The 17,372-nt window shown below is 36.7% G+C and overlaps 1 protein-coding gene across 2 annotated transcripts; it reads left to right on the plus strand.

Annotated features, from left to right (window-relative positions):
• Positions 1-1,121: 1,121 nt before the first annotated feature.
• Positions 1,122-17,279, plus strand: LOC129258520 (galactosylceramide sulfotransferase-like). Of its 2 annotated transcripts, none has more exons than XM_054896783.2 (4): positions 1,122-1,494; positions 9,161-9,441; positions 11,935-12,132; positions 13,823-17,279. In XM_054896783.2, exons 2-4 carry the CDS (start codon positions 9,176-9,178, stop codon positions 14,793-14,795), a joined length of 1,437 nt encoding a protein of 478 aa, XP_054752758.2. In that variant the 5' UTR covers positions 1,122-1,494; positions 9,161-9,175; the 3' UTR covers positions 14,796-17,279. The 2 variants fall into 2 exon arrangements, with proteins under 2 accessions (XP_054752758.2, XP_054752764.2); XM_054896789.2 differs by having other exon boundaries at positions 1,239-1,488.
• The last annotated feature ends 93 nt before the right edge of the window (positions 17,280-17,372 follow it).

Consider the following 17,372-nt stretch of genomic DNA (forward strand, 5'->3'; position numbering starts at 1 on the left):
TGATCAAATTGGTTTCTAATTACATATTTTTTATATTTTTGATTTGTTATATTCCGACCTGAAAACCGGACATTCTAACCACTTCATTTATCTATGAACAGGATGGATATACCTAAATAGTTATACGATAGTTAACACGAAGCGCGAGCTGAAATTTTTTATTATTCCGGCCTAAGAACTGGATATTATAAGCACTTTTTGTAACCGTGAACAAATTGGTTTCTAACTAATCAATTGACGCGAGCGCGAAGTGCGAGCTGAAATTTTTTGATATTTCAACCTGAAAACTAGACATTGATCATAGGTATCCGACTAAAAAATTGATGCGAGCGCTACGCGCGAAATTTTTATTGTTATAATTATTTTACCTAAAAGTTGTTCTCTAACTTTTTCCTGTCCCTGGTCAGCCCAGTCCGTCCTCACTATCGAAACAGAGAGCTCTAAAAGTTGCATTGCGTAAAGATCACAATTTACCGATAAAAGTGTACAGTTTAATTGACATTTACCGACAAAGATGGTGGAACTAAAAAACCAAATCAGTTGGAACAGCCCCGAGTGCCCGACAGTTAATCATTTTTTCCGACAGTCTGCAGTCCAGTTTTTGTTTTCCCTTTTTTCGTAAACTCTTTCTTCTTTTTCCCCTTCCCCTTTTTCTCTCTTTCCTTTTTCCTCTTTTCTTTTTTCTTTCCCTTTTTTCGCTTCCTTTTTTTTGTTGCTTGTGACTCGTCAGGGGGGGGGGGGGGGGCAGTATGCCCCCACCCCCCCCCGTAGGTACGCTAGTGTATAACAACTTTATATTTTTTACATTTTCTTCTAAAGTTAAATTCCTTAGTGACCCTTATTTTCCTCTAATATGCATATTATTTTATACATCTGAAGCAACATCAAGGCACATTCACTACGCTCACTTGCCGTAAGCTTTAAGTCTCCCCTATATACTTACAAAACCTTTCAAAGACGGGCCGTCATTCAGTCTTCTAACTTCTGAAAATCTGCTCGCTTGCTTCGCTCGCTCGTACATTAAAATGTATGTACGGTCAGCCCCAATTGTAATTCAGTAGTTTATATGACAACATATTGTCACCACCAACAGCCCCCAAAATTGTGATATAGACGGGTACATAGTATCATGTACGTGTTTTACATAGACATGTGGGGGGTATATTCTCCCCGGAATTTTCAGCTCATTATACCCCCCCCCCCCCCTCCAATTGCTTGGACCAGATTTACGCCTCTTTGAACATGTTGGAAACAGTCTTTATGAATAGCGGTCTTGAGAATCACTGGCCCTTGGTGAACAACCCTCCTTGTAAGTCGACCTTACCCCCAATCCACCCCACGAATGGATAAAATACCCCGATAATCATACCCATTCAAGAAAGTTATTGTGTAAGGCCTATATGTTTTCGTGGTGTGGACGTGGTGGCTGCATTCTCTACTATGAAATCTTCATGACCGACAGAGGCTCGCAACTGAATACTTTCTAAGGTAAAGGTAAGAAAAAATCTTAGTTTTGCTTAAATAGATGAAGTTATTGTGGCGCTTTGATCTTATTTTGGTATCGCTATAAGTTGGTAGGTAATTAGTGATTGCGTCAAGGAAAAGGTTATTTCTTTTCGGAAAGTGCTAAGACGGAAAAACGAAATTCTACAGATTCTTCCATCACCATATGGCGTGATCTCTACTTGTCTGACATAATTGACTACATGTTCAATTACGTTCGAATTTCATAAGCTTTATAAACAAAAGTGATCATTTACAACCAGATAGCTTGCCAAGGACCTATTAAGTGTAGCAGCAAAATATATATGTATGGAAACTGAATTTTAAGTATTTTACTTCATTCAGTACAGTAATACCAATGTTAAAAGCATATCTCGGTAAAACAAGAAAACGAGAAGATAACTCGATAATTTGAAGCGCTGAGTTAACAGTATTTTGTTTTTTATATTGATCATAACAATTCCTATAACGAGCAATACATCTGACATTTCATTGAGTATGTTCTTTTATTTTACTTTGAGATGCTACAACAAGGCAAACATATTGTTTTTGGAAACGGGTCGGTCTAACATATACATGGAGTTCAGTTTGGACACTATATATTCCATCGCTTTAATCCAGTGATCTCCCAAGCATGCCTTTACATAGTCCACGTCTTGGACGATCTCTATTGATTGGACTAGCCTTTACAATGCATTAAACCACGCATTGCATAACCCCATTGAATATATAGTCTCATCTTCTTTTGTGGACGCCTTTCAATTTTCGCATGCAAAAACCATGTAAAGTACATTGTAGTAAAGTACATGATGCGCTCGGAAAGTGGACGGACCAATGGTCCAAAGAGGCATATGTCCAACATTCAATGGGGGCCTGGCTAGACCGGGCTGATCATACTTTAAACCATGGAGCTATTAATAGCTCTATGTTTAAACATTGCCAGACAAGAGACAAAGGAAAATGATGAAGAGAGACTGGTGAAATTTCATCCACCCACGGAGGGGGGGGGGGGGGAATCAAGTCCTATCAACCATTATTGGCGACCTGCATGCATACAACTTATCACTTTGATTTCACTCACCGTTTGGGCCTATACCAAGACGTCACCATCATATTTACATAAAACTATCGAATCATAACAAACTCGTATTAAGCATAGAAATTCGTTATAAGTTCATCATTTATAAAATACAGACTCTAATAATATAAAAACCATTGATCAGTATGCATTCATGTAGTAGAAACGTGCGCATATTAAAGTGTTATAAGAGTTAAACGCCTTAATTAGAAAGAAGTATAAACTTCTCAGTGAAGTTTCTATTCATTCCCGGAGGGGCTGACTAGGCCTTCAGACCTTTAATGAACGTACTTGGCCACAATATTAAAAATGACACTCTTTCAGTTTGTGCAGTCATGGTTTCAATAGAGCTTGGCTTGGGTCCGGGCTTGGGTGTTGGCTTGAGAAAGCCATATAGTTAACTTCTAATTGTAAACACCCCCTTTATGACTATTGTATCTTCGCAGTTCGATCTTTCAATACCCTCGATCCAAAACCAGTTTCAATAGTTCAAAGCCTCCAATTTGTAAGAACAGTTTTAAATTTCCTAATCATAAATATATATATATTTGTATATATATATATATATATATATATATATATATATATATATATATAGAATATATATATATATATATACAAATAGGGAGTATGAAACATAATATATATATATGTAGTATATATTTATATATATACATGTATATATATATATATATATATATATATATATATATATATATATATATATATAATATGTGTGTATATATATAATATAAATATATATTTATTTATATATTTGTATATATTTATATTATACATTTATTATATATTATATATTTATTATATATTATATATTTATATATATATATATATATATATACTATTTTCGCGTTCACTAAAGACTTCCCCAACACTTTCCTCATTTGAGAATTGGTAAAAACTTACCTATTCTAATTTTTCTGTAAGGTTTCCATATAATGTTCATAATTTTGTAGTTATTATTCTTATGTTTCATACTCCCTATTTGTGTTCTGTTATTCTTTCTTTCTTTAATGCGCTTTGTATCTGATGAAAAGGCGCTATATAAATGAAGTGTATTATGATTATCATCATTATTATATTGATTTCTACATGGCGGAGACATTTTAGTTATATATATGTATTTTAGAGCTTAATTTAGAATATTTCTTATTTCAAAATAATAACTTACAGTAGAAGAACATCTTATATGAAATGATTGATAACTAAATTACCTAACTTACCTTCAGCTCTTGTTTTGTAAATTATATAGTACAGTGGTTTTAATGTTTCCTTTAATTTGGGTATTGTTTTTAACTACTTAGGAGACACATTTATCGGTATTGCATACTTGAATATAATATAGCAGAAACATAGTCATGTAAGAAATTTCAATGAATTAAATGAAATATAATTGATAAACTTATTATTCGCTTCCCTTTATAATACTAGTTTGTTTTACATGTTTTATGTAATATGTTATTTAGTTTATGTCCATTTTTCTCTTGTTATTAGAATAGTAATTTGGCACATCATTCTAGTATATCAGTATATAGTCATAGTCATAGTATAATGTCACAATTAAGTATTCGTTTACTTTCGTAATATCGCTTGTAAATTAAAATACTAAATGTTCGTTTAATTTGTTCCATCTATCTCGGAGTACTATACTTTTCTATGGGAGACTCGGAAATGAATTAAATCGCTATCGAAAGTTCACATCTATCTTTATGTTCGGAATAAAATTCTTTTGGAGTGTATTTTGTTCCCCGAACTCGACCGAACTATCTCGTGTTTAGTGAGGCAGCCACATCAGGTTTTGTGAGTCTATAAAACAGATGCTGTTATCATTTGACAAATATTTCTTGTATTCCCTTCAGAATACAAACACTGTTTGCAAAACCAAAGGAGATAACATATGTGGGTTTTGTGTCAAAATGTATAATTCCTAATAATGATTATGATAATACTTTGGATATCTTGATCTCATGCTGTGTTTTGGGGCCTAAAGTTGTATTCTATTTCATCCTTTGGGCAGTTATGCACCGCAGGTTAATATTATGTTCTTGCATTCAAATCACTTGTTATTATCAGCAATGTGGCAAAATTGAACGAGGTTTTCATATTGACAATTTGGAAACTATATTTGCCCTCATGCCCCCCCCTTATGATCCTTAAACAATAGGGCACCTTTCTTGTCAATTTCATAAGTGCAAAATTGAAAAATGTACGTTGTAAAAACGCTGTTTAAAAGTTTAAGCACGTTGTTTAAGCCGGTCACTTTAACAACTATTGCTTGAACCAACTGTTTTTAAACAAGTTATTTATAGTCTAAGCAGTTACAAAAGAGTTTAAACAACTTGTTGTTAGAGTGACAGTCTTAAACAATGTGCTATTTTTTCCGTGTAAAATATCGGTCTCTAGCGAGGACTGCGGGCCCCCTCAAGACTGCAAAAAAAAAAACACAACAAAAACAGCTTTAATCAGCCAATTGGGAGAAATGTGGCTGAAAACATTTTTACAATATTTATAATATTGTAAATAATATATTTACAATATTGTGCCCAGTGGCGTACCTGACATATTTCGTCAGGGGGGGGGGGGGCAAGCGACAAGGATGAGCAAGGTGGGGGGGGGGGGGGTGTAGGCATTGACGTATATAGGCACAATTTTTTCAGGGGGGCTGATAATCATTGCCCAAATATCAACTTCACATTTTTTAATTTTCGAGCGAGCGAAGCGAACGAACATATTTTCAATTATTATTTAGCCTTTTTACATGATGTGAAACGTGCAGAAATTATACATTTGGTCATAAAATTACCAATACACGAGGATATTTGGGCACTTCGCAGTCCTCGTTGCCCTGCATTTTGCAGCGCACCCCCCCCCTTTACACGTTTGTATGTGTAGGTCTGGCAGTGGCACTGAAGATGGGAAAGGTTACCCAGGGGGTGCCCAATAAAACAGTTGGGATCTTGCTACTACTGATATTTGCTATCGGGCGATTGCACTTTTATTGTCGAAATTAATTATTTTTTTGTATATCATTCCAGAAATAAAATGTATTGGATCGTGATCGATATATTTCTAATCAAGTGGTAATTGCAATGTTTATATTAAAATACTTCTTTTATTTGAAGGTGTTTACCTTATGTTCCCAATTCTGCTCATTTGGAGACGTTATAAAAGAGGTATTTGACATTGAAATCAGTTAATGATTGCGAGCGCGAAGCGCGAGCTGAATTTTTCCAAAAAATGTAGACCTAAAACAATACATTTTGTGCACTTAATCATGAATAGGATGGGTATCTTCCTTATTAAATTATGCGAGCGCGAAGAGCGAGCTACAAAATTTTGATATTCCTAACTGGACACTAGACGTTCTAAGCAGTTATACAGGATGGGTTTCCAAACAGTCGTGCGGGCGCAAAGCGCGAGCTAAAACTTTTGATATTCTGACTTAAGAACTGGACATTCTAAGCACTTTTAGTAACCATGAACAAATTGGTTTCTAACTGAATAATTAATTGATGCGAACGCAAAGAATGAGCTGAAAATTTGAGATATTCCCCCCCCCCTGAAAAGTGGACATTCTAAGCACTTTTTTTTAAACTATGAACAAAATGTTAGTTAAAAACAATTAATTGGTGTGAGCGCGAAGCGCGAGCTATTTTTTTTAATATTTCGACCTAAAAAGTTTACATTCTGAGCACTTCATTTAATTATGAACAGGTTGGAATTTTATGCGAGTGCGAAGCTCGAGCTGAAATTTTTGATATTCCGACCTAAGAACTAATTTTTGTAACCGTGAACAAATTGGTTTCTAATGATGTATTTTTTATTTTTCATATTCCTACCTGAAAACCGGACATTCTAAGCACTTCATTTAACTATGAACAGGATGGATATATCTAAAAATCAACTGCGTAGCCAGGATTTAATTTTGGAGGGGGCGGTAAGTGCACGCGAAGCGTGCCAACTAGGGGGAGTGTCCAGGGAGGGGGGAGTTTCCCACCTCCCTCGCTGAGCGCGAAGTTTTTGATATCTCATCAAATTCAAATCAAAAGAAGGCGTCTCTAGTACCCTTATCAACTTGCTTGACTTGCTGTGATAAAAAAAAATGTTTTCGAAAGAAATTATGTGCGCCCCCAAAATGGGAAAAGATTGGAGAATTTGAAATAGTTCTTCTTACCGCGCGAAAGCTTAGAACGTTTTATAAAAATAGAGAACAGAAATTATACAATCATGCCTACCTTGGTCACATCAGATTTGAGTGAAAAAAATTTATCCACATTAAATTTTGTTAACTCAAGTTGCAAAACAGAGTAGAAGACGGGTATATACAGGAAGTAAACAGGCCCTATTCCTTTCCGCGAATGGTGTTGAAGCTCTGATTTTTTTTTTTTATCTGAAACTTTAATCTGTTCTAATTTTGATATTTCTTAGATTATATATAACTCGATTAAGAAGAAAATGAGCTCAGATGTGAAAGAGATGATGCAAGCTAGAAGAGGGACTTTTCCTTTCCCATGCTCGCGAAGCACGGAAACCTTTGTGATTTATTTTGGAAGGAAACAAATTTTCGCTCATATTATAATATGCGCCTCCTTTTGTTTAAGAAAGTTCAGTGATATTCAAAATTTCAAATCAATGGCACCAAACAAAACAGGAGATGGATGTGCAGCGATACAGAACAAAGTTTAATATCGTACATACTTTTGCATATAGCACGGCACGAATTTAATTCCTCTCCCTTTGAACAGATACTTTGCCGAAAATTACTTGCTGAAAAGCGGAAGAATTAGCATTTGGAGACCCAGGGAGTGACGGTAATATTTAACCGCTCCGAACAGAAGAGCCAAAATTTTGTGTCAATGCAATATTAAAAAAAAATCATACTCTTTACACCCATGTATACTTTATAATTTCTGGCAAGAATATACGATTTGCACGGCCGGGAAGGGGAAAAACGGAGTAGAAAGAAGGTGTGGGAATCAAAAGAGAATGGCAATTTTGATGTTTTTTTCCCGCGCGGAGCGCGGAAGCAAAAATTTTAGCATGAATAGAGAAGAAAATCTCGTTTAGGTTGTTATTCTTTTGACCAAAAACGAAGGAAAAAACAGCAGAAGTTATACCTTTCTTCCCTTTTCTCCTTTCCCCCTTCTTTTTTTTTCTTTTTGGGAGCGTTTTTTTGGGGCGACCGCCCCCACCGCCCCCCTGGCCACGCGCCTGCTAAACAGTATATGGGAGCACGAAGCGCGAGCTGAAATTTTGATATTCCGGCCTAAGAACTGGATATTATAAGCACTTTTTGTAACCGTGAACAAATTGGTTTCTAACTAATCAATTGACGCGAGCGTGAAGTGCGAGCTGAAAATTTTTGATAATTCAACCTGAAAACTAGACATTGATCATAGGTATCCGACTAAAAAATTGATGCAAGCGCTACGTGCGAAATTTTTATTGTTATAATTATTTTACCTAAAAGTTGTTCTCTAACTTTTTCCTGTCCCTGGTCAGCCCAGTCCGTCCTCACTATCGGAACAGAGAGCTCTAAAAGTCGCATTGCGTAAAAATCACAATTTACCGATAAAAGTGTACAGTTTAATTGACATTAATTGACATTTACCGACAAAGATGGTGGAACTAAAAAACCGAATCACTTGGAACAGCCCTGTGTGCCTGACATTTTTTCCGACAGTCTGCAGTCCAGTTTTTGTTCTCCCCTTTCTCTTAAACTCGTTCTTCTTTTTCCCCTTCCACCTTTTTTTTCTCTTTCCTCTTTCCTTTTTTCTTTCCCTTTTTCGCTTCCTTTTTTTCCTTGTGACTCGTCAGGGGGGCAGTCTGCCCCCCTTAGGTACGCTAGTGATTGTGCCCCTTCAAGACTTTGACCCCTCAAAACTAAAAGTGTTCCGACGTGCCTGGTCGCCACGCTTCAATATTTAAAGGGAGGCTAACTTTTACAATTGCAGCATTATCCTTTTTTTTTCATTCAAATAACTCTTTCACATATTTGAGTTCAAGCATGTGACATACCTTATAACTTATGATAAACATGACGATGATGATGATGATATCTCGGCGCAACTATTATTACCTCGGTTTGAGCCTTTACAGGAATGGTGAGCACTTTCAAGAATTGATCCTTCCAGATACTCATTCATGAACGAAAAATTCCCATAGCTGGGATTCGAACCCTCAAAACTTCAATTTGAACGACGAGGGTCGGAACCACCAGACCACGACGTGCTCGTCCGTCTAATCATCAGAAACAGTTTCAACATTAGTGCATGTAGGTGATTTCCCTTCATAAAACGATAATGACGACGGCAACTCTACTTTCAGCAACAATCTTTAATAGTTCGACATGATCGATCCACGACCCAGCAATCTCTGTTTAATCATGATCTTCTTTCGTTTTCCCTTTGAGGGTTTTTCTAATTTTTACTTTCTATGGGAAAAACAAGAACCGTCGCGACGCGTCGCCCCTCTGCCCCCTTTATCGTCGCCCCTACACGGAACATATTCCATGTTATCCATCCATTGAAGGTAATTTCTCTTCTCTAACTTTGTGTTTAGCTACCTACTGTCCAAATGGGTCTTTCATTGTTCAGCAGCACAGAAGCAAGGAGGCAGCTAAGGAGAAACGTGAGTGGTATCCTTCTCATTGTGACGTTGTCTGTAACTGTCATCGTCCTAGAATGTCAAACAGAACGGAGATCATTTGATGAATTTCCGAGAAGATACAATCCGGATCCCCGACATGAGCAACTGATGGGTGACCACAAACCGATGATCCCCGATCCGATGATCCGCGAACCGATAATCCAAATTGCCCCCAAACCGATTGTCCAGAAAAGGTAAGACTTTTCATCACAATGACAACTAGCTGTGCTATATAACTCTCCCACCGAGTTTGTCCTAGCCGAGACGTTTAATAAAAGAAGGTCTCGTTTGCAATTGATAATACTAGGTTCATGGGTTCCGGGTTCGAATACCAGAAGGACACGTATGCAAATGTTAAGCAGGGTATTTTATACGTTGCTCTTTTATCACCGTGTATGATAATATAATGAATCATATGACATGTATGTGAAAGCGTTTAATCGTATTGTTAGATTTGTCGGAGCTGAGGGCACCCGTTTAATGTGTATAACCTAATGGATACATTGATGTGATTTGAATATTCGATATAAAACTGCTCGCTCAAGTGGGTGTCGGGATCTCACATCCATTGTGCCCTTATCGAGGCATCTACATGTCAGAAATGTTTGAGATTGAAAAAAAAATAGCAACAGCACCCGCACACATACACTGCACACACTTGATCAGTAAATATCAATCTCATTCACGAACTGTTTTATGGGGCCGTCATCAATATTGTATACATATATGAATTATAAAAGTGATGTTTATGCTCACAACGTCATTACGACTATATTGTTTATATCATGAGTTATTTATTGTTTATTATCTTGGACGCAGATCAAAAATCCGGTCTGCGAGATCCACTCTTTATTAACTCTGGTTTAGTTTAAGCCATTGTCTATTTCTGTGCTAAATTTATGTTTAGTTACAAATTTCAAAACTCGGTTTGCGTATTATTGGGCTTTGTTCTGCTATTATGCCAACAAACTCGATAAGCTATATCGTCAGCATTCCCGGAGAGTTTGAAAAATAGTGTAAAAACGTGCTGAGACCCAATCATTATATAGGGATAATCATTTAATCCAAATATGATCCAAAACTCATATTTAATTGATTGATTGATTGATTGATTGATTGATTGATTTTATTTGGCAAGTCACCATAACATATATACAGTAGCATTAAAACAACAGGCTTGCACAGGATGACCCACGAAAGCTCGAAAGCTTATTTCCAGTGGGGTCCTCAATATACAGAATTAAGATAATAAAATGTTAAAATTATACTATTTACATATTAAAAATGAAGAAAAAAATCAGAATTTACTATTACCAATAAATAAGATATATAGACAATAAATAAGATATATACAAGAATATAACGAAGAAGAAGAAGAAAAGAAGGAGAAGGAAGAGGAGGAACAGAAGAAGAGAGGGGACGAGGAGTAGAAGGAGACGGAAGAAACTGATAACGAAGGGAAATAAATAAGGAGAAGAACAACAGCATAAACGTGACGACAATAACAACAAGAAGAGGAGAATAGGAAGAAATAAAAGAAATAGAAAGAATAGAAGAAAGGACATATCGAAGCTTCAATCAAACTATGTAAAATACATAATAATACCTAGTAGAGAAGATAAAAGAACTAGGTCAGTATTCAGGCTAAATCAACCGTACAACATATCATTTGCATCTTCTTTTTTACTCTCAATCAATCAATCAATCAATCAATCAATCAATCAATGACCACTTGGTCTAGTAGCCAATTGGTTTAGACCACCGATCAATGTAAACCGGGTTTAGAAATATAAAACAGAGAGCCATCGATACATCTTTATGGTGCGGTTCATCCCGGATGACGTTTCAAAGTCAAAGTTTTTTTCGAATAATTAAAGACACGGAAGAACTGATGTCTGAAATATTATCTCCGCCAAAATTGCTCTTTTGTTCGGACGCGATGGTAGTGCGAAGGTGAATCGCTTGAAGGAAATTCAACATTAACAACGTCTCCGAATCCATCTTCGAATTTTAACGTACAGTGATGAAATGCAATTGTGAAAATTTGCCATTTTTCGACATTCGCAACTTTCTCAATTAAAATACAACATGCTCGAGTGCTCCACAATGTCCGCTTGAATAAAAATACATCCTCAAGACGCTGTCTCGTAATGGACCAGTACTTTATTCAACAACAATGTTTGTTAGCCCATCTTACTACGGCCTCATACAATTTATGCTGTTGACGCCCATGTTGTCAACATCTACATATTTCTTAAAGGCCAGTAAATGTAAGCATTCATTTCTCAAATGTGTGTAAGGTAGTACATGTAATATGTGACGGCCCTTTTAATTGGGACCATTTCATAAAGATGATCATGAAGTGATTATTCATGAGTGTTTCTTGGTGTTTCAGCACACAACCACATTATATTCCCTTTCTCAGTTTAAGAGCACTTTAAATACCCATCTTTTTAATTCCTAATATCATGTATGCTATTTTGTTATTTATACTCTTTAGTTGTTGTTGTAGCTCTTGTAGATGGTATAAGTTTAGTTTACTGTAGTTTTATTGTAAAGCGCATAGAGAATTGAATATTAATTATTATGCGCTTAATAAATCTAACATTATTGTTATTATATTATATCAGATTGCAATGCATGAAAACAATATGAATACAGTTTTAATTACCAAATTCCATATCTAGGTTTTTGGAACCAACTTCATTCCCATCAACCCCTGACATTCCTGAACCGAGTACGGATTGTGAAGTTCACACTCACGTCGTGTATATCAAAACGCATAAGACGGGCTCTACCACACTGGAAACGCTATTCAACCGATTTGGCTATTTCCACAATTTGTCATTCATCTTCAATGGAAAACAGAAGTATGGACACTTCGAGTAAGTTTTGATGTCAGCTTCGTTTTAAACATGTTTTGTACTGAGGGATTGGCATTGAAACAAAATTGTCAATAAACAAAAATTACATTGAAAATTTAAATTTGATTCATGGTTGTCGCTATTAATAGCATGGGAAAGGGAAGGGTGATTATCCTCTGCGATTTCTAAGTGGTGGAAAAAGAACAAAATTAAAAAATGATAAAGGCAGAAGGCAAAAAAAATGTTTATCTCTCTCTATAAAAAAGGAAAGGTACGGAAGGGGGATATTGATCGGCACAACAAATATCTAAAATTTTGGTCATCTTGTATCATTCTTATCAAAGTATCCTTGCGTCGCAGTTTTACCGCAGAGATTTAGGAGGGGGAGATTTTCGATTAAATAATTGTCACATTTTCCACAAATAGAAAAATTGGGTTTGCCTTTGATATGATTAAACGATGAAATCATCTATTTTCCACACTCTTTTTCTTTGTTAAAACAGTTTACTACATTTGTTAAGTTCTTTCTCCTACTAAAATTCCACATTCGTGCTTTCTTAGCAGTCAGGTAAAAAACCCAGTATAACATACATAATATAACATACTTTTTAATAAGTGGAACAATCAAGCAGAAGGTCATTCCCCTCCGAATAATGCCGCCTCTAGCTGCCAACTTATTAGCAATATGTCATCGGTTGCACTAGCGTACATAAGGGGCGCAGACTGCCCCCCTGACGAGTCACAAGCAAAAAAAAAAGGAAAGAAAAAAGAAAAGAGAGAAAACGAAAGAGAGGAAAAGGAAAGAGAGGAAAAAAAGGGGGAGGGGAAAAAGAAGAAAGAGTTTAAGAGAAAGGAAAACAATCACTGATCCAGGGGACATGCCCCCCCCCCCTTATAAGAAGCAAAATTAGATATTTGTAATGTAAAAATGCCATGAAAACAGACGTGAAGACTGAAGACCTTTTTTTTTCTTTTTTTTCTTTTTTTTTTGCTTGTCAAATTTTTTCGCGGACGAAATATCCTCCGCCGCTGATCGGTTGCTTCCATTAAATGGCCGGGATATCGTATGTAGATGCTCTTTCGGTTATTCGGTTATCCCCCTCCCATAGACGCTCTGTCGTTCCTCAATGTTCTATAATAGACATGTTTTCCCCTTTTCTCGAATTAAAGTGTCTCCGTTTAAACCCTACTGACCCTGTTTTAGTCTTCTCTATTATTCATAACATTAAGTTAATCGAAATTATTTATATTCATTAAACATAATTCTTGATATATAGTCACATAATTTTCTTTATGTAAACGAAAATGACAATAATTGAAAATACTTCAAAATGGAGCGGCATGGGAGTATTTGCATCGTTGATACTGCAGACAAGAACTGAAGACCAGGATTTTCTGACTTGATACAAACATAATTAATGATTGCTAGCCAGGTATTGGTTGTTTTGTGTGTTTGGAGCTAGCCATATTTTCACCTAGTATTGTCCTCCAGGGGCCCGTAACACCAAGCTTAGCAATGATCGTAGAACATCTTTCTACGATTGATTCTATTGACTACAGTGTACGATCAATCGTGAAAATCAAGCGCACAATTGATCTCTAACCTTTGTGTTACAGGACCCAGATATCGACAACTTCATGCTTCGTTACTGTGAACCCCATGCCATTTTATAATACTTTAATATCATTTTGCTTTGTTTTAAATCTCAAGGGCAATGGATTTGCGGAAAGCTGACATGCTGGAGCAACTACTCCCACCACTAGGAGTTGAGACAGGAGATTATGCGAGATATAAGAACTACGAAACAAGTGCGATTCACGTGCGATTTTATCGCGACGTCTTCGACAGATTCATGGCCAAAGATACGCGTTATGTTTCTAGCGTGCGTGATCCTGCCGACCAATGGGAGTCTGCATTTAATCATTTCGGATTCAGAAAAGCCATATCCCAGTTAGCCGATGCTAATGGACAGATGGTCAATATAACGAAGACGCACAAAGTACCTTTTAATGAAAATAATTCTACACTTGATGCAATCCACGAATTCCTTAGAAAGCCCAAATTGTACTTGGAGGTGCTAAAAAAGAAGGGGAAGGTCATTTATCATTTTGCGAACAACGATCAGACCTACGATTTGAGCACGGATCTAGAATCAACGCAGCTTCATGATGAGAAGCTTGTCAATCGGACAATCGACCGACTAGTTGACGAGCTGGATGTTGTCATTGTAAACGAATACTTCGATGAATCTCTACTAGTCATGAAGAAGGAATTCTGTTGGGAATTTACAGACATTTTATACATTTCACAGAATAAACGAGCAGTAAAAGAAATGTTGCCGGAGAAAACGCGTGCAAAAATTAGAGACTTTAACAGAGCAGATACTCTACTTCATCAGCGCTTCAATGATTCCCTGTGGAAGAAGATCGAAGCCTACGGACCAGATTTTCAGAAAGACCTAAATCATTATAGACAAATGTTGATTGATGTCAATTCAGAATGTTCTGCCGAAGGCAAGTCCAAGAAACATGGCTTTAATTACCAAATATACAATGTAAAGGCAAAGAAGAATGCAACCCTATTTTGTAGATTTATGGCGGATAACTTTTTAATGACATTTAGGAGAGTCTTTGAAAGACAGCGTAATCAGACGATCATCAAAACGCGAAAGATCAAACAATAGGCGGGGAACATGATAAATATAAGCCTATACTTCGTACGCAGTACGGTCCCCACTGCAGACTGCCAACCTGTGTCCTCGATTGTGTTAGGTTTCCATTGCAGAACTTGTCAACTTGTAACCACATTAATTTGACCAATATATTTTTATTCGATCAGGTCGGCAAGAATAAAGTTACCCCGGAAAGTTACCTGGTCAAGCTATTTAAAGGTCAAGTCGACCTCGTAAAAATGTTTATTCGAATCAATAGAGAAAAATCAGACAAGCATTATGCTGAAAGTTTCATCAAAATCGGACGTAAAATAAGAAAGTTATGACATTTTAAAGTTTCGCTTATTTTTCACAAAATAGTTATATGCACAATTTAGTCACATGCAAACGAGAGAATCGATGATGCCCCTCACTCACTATTTCTTTTGTTTTTCATTGTTCGATTTATACATTATTTCAATTTTTGCAGATTTGACAATAAGTACCAACTTGACTGAACCATAAATGTTAAGAAATGGTAATTCAACATGTTCAGAGAGAAATAAAACTTTGTTTCACAAGAACAATGAGGAGAAATTAGAATATTTCATATTTCATATAATAAAATACAAAAGAAATAGTGAGTGATGTCATCAGTTCCCTCATTTGCATACCGACCGGGATGTGTATGTAACTGTTTTGTGAAATTAAGCAAAACTTTAAAATATCATAACTTTCATACTTAACCTCCGATTTTGATGAAATTTTCAGTGTTATGCTTGTTGGATTTTTCACTTTTTATTCAAATCAAAATTTTGTTGGGGTGGACTTGTCCTTTAATAGGTAACCACAGCGATGTCAGATAAGGTAGTCTGACGCCTATATAGCACCCCATTTTCTTACCGAAATAGACTCATCAGGTATAGGTTAACCTTGATTGGATTCGATCGGGTAGATTAATTGGGCACTGGGTCTGTCCCACTAGCGTACCTACGGGGGGGGGGGGCAGAGGGGGCAGACTGCCCCCCCTGACGAGTCACAACCCATGCAAGGGACATATCACTGCCCCCCTGACGAGTCTTTGAAGACCTTTTTTTTTCTTGCTTGTCAAAGTTTTTTCTGGTACGAAATCCTTTATTTTTGGTTGAAGACCTTTTTTTTTTTTGCTTGTCAAATTTTTTGGCTGACGAATTTGCCCCCCCCCCCTGTGGAAAATCCTAGGTACGCCACTGGTCTGTCCCGATCGGGTAGATCATTATTCGGCACTGGGTCTGGCCCGATCGGGTAGATCGATTTGGCACTGGATCTAGTCCGATCGGTAGTTTTGTGGAAATATTGGTAACGACCCTATATCGCTCTGTAAACTTGATCAAACTAAAACAACAAGTTTTCGTTCTGTTAAGTCTATAGTTCGGCGGGGGATCCATATCGTCCTGGCCCGAATATTTTGTCTAATATATATGAGTATAGAGGGCCCATAGGGAGCCAGAGCATTGTCGTCTACCCCGATCAAGGTAGGTTGACCCGGTTCAACTTGCCGTGCTAGATCGACCCCATCGAAACCATCTTAACGTGATCGAGTTAGCACAGCGATGTCACGCAGGCAATTCGAATATTGCATGACGCAATGTTAGGTTCCCATTGCAAAATTGGAACACCTAAACACGTGATCTCTCAACCCAGATCAATATGATTGGGATCAATCTACCTTGATCGGAGTGATAGACCAGGTGCGGATCACTAAGGACGGCGTCTCCTTCCCACGAGGCAGATGATTACATTATTTTGTCTGCATCAGAATGACTTTCTGCTTATTGCTTTCGAACATGCACCGAAGGTGCACATTTGACTTCTACGTAGTTAAGTTGCCTCTAGGGTGTTTTATAAAATGTATATTTCAGTTAACATTGAATATCGTCACAGTGGACCCTCGGTTGCGCGGACCTTTCCGATTTTGGACATGTGTCAAAATATTATAACAGGGAACCAGTGCTATACCAACTAGACCACGTAGGCGGAAAATAATATTGATATATTGAATAGACCAGTTTGGCAATGGGAACCTATGCGGAAGTAATGGAATTCTATGACACGATTGACTCTTGGCGAATCACATCTTGTTATTTCAGTGGCTTGTAAATTACAAGTAATAAGTGAAACAGTGCAATGAAAATGGGGCCAGGAAATTGATTAGATCGGGTGTAGTCGAAAAAAAGTATGCTCTATTAAGAATGAATATCATTGGACAGTATACTCTGTATTTTTCGATCAGTGGAATTAGTTTTAGTGATATGTATTTAATTGTATATATAAGAGCATTATTATACTGATTGTCATAGCATTGATCAAGTTAACTCAAGGATGTAGCTCAAACCTGAGGTTATATATTCATTGAATGTCCCCTGCCAACTGATATGGTTGTGCAGACTTATATTATTGGTTAAGTGAATCGTGAACAAATGAGATGAAATGATCAGAAACAGATGAAATTAATAAAGATTATTGAATGAATTTCAATCACTTGTTTGGTGTTAGCTTTTTAAGGATTGCCCTTCAACTTGTCTAATAAGGCTAGCTACATTGTTTGTAGTTCTCCCATAGAGATCTATA

Source organism: Lytechinus pictus, chromosome 1 (genome assembly GCF_037042905.1).
Source record: "Lytechinus pictus isolate F3 Inbred chromosome 1, Lp3.0, whole genome shotgun sequence".
In the NCBI taxonomy this organism is placed as follows: domain Eukaryota; kingdom Metazoa; phylum Echinodermata; class Echinoidea; order Temnopleuroida; family Toxopneustidae; genus Lytechinus; species Lytechinus pictus.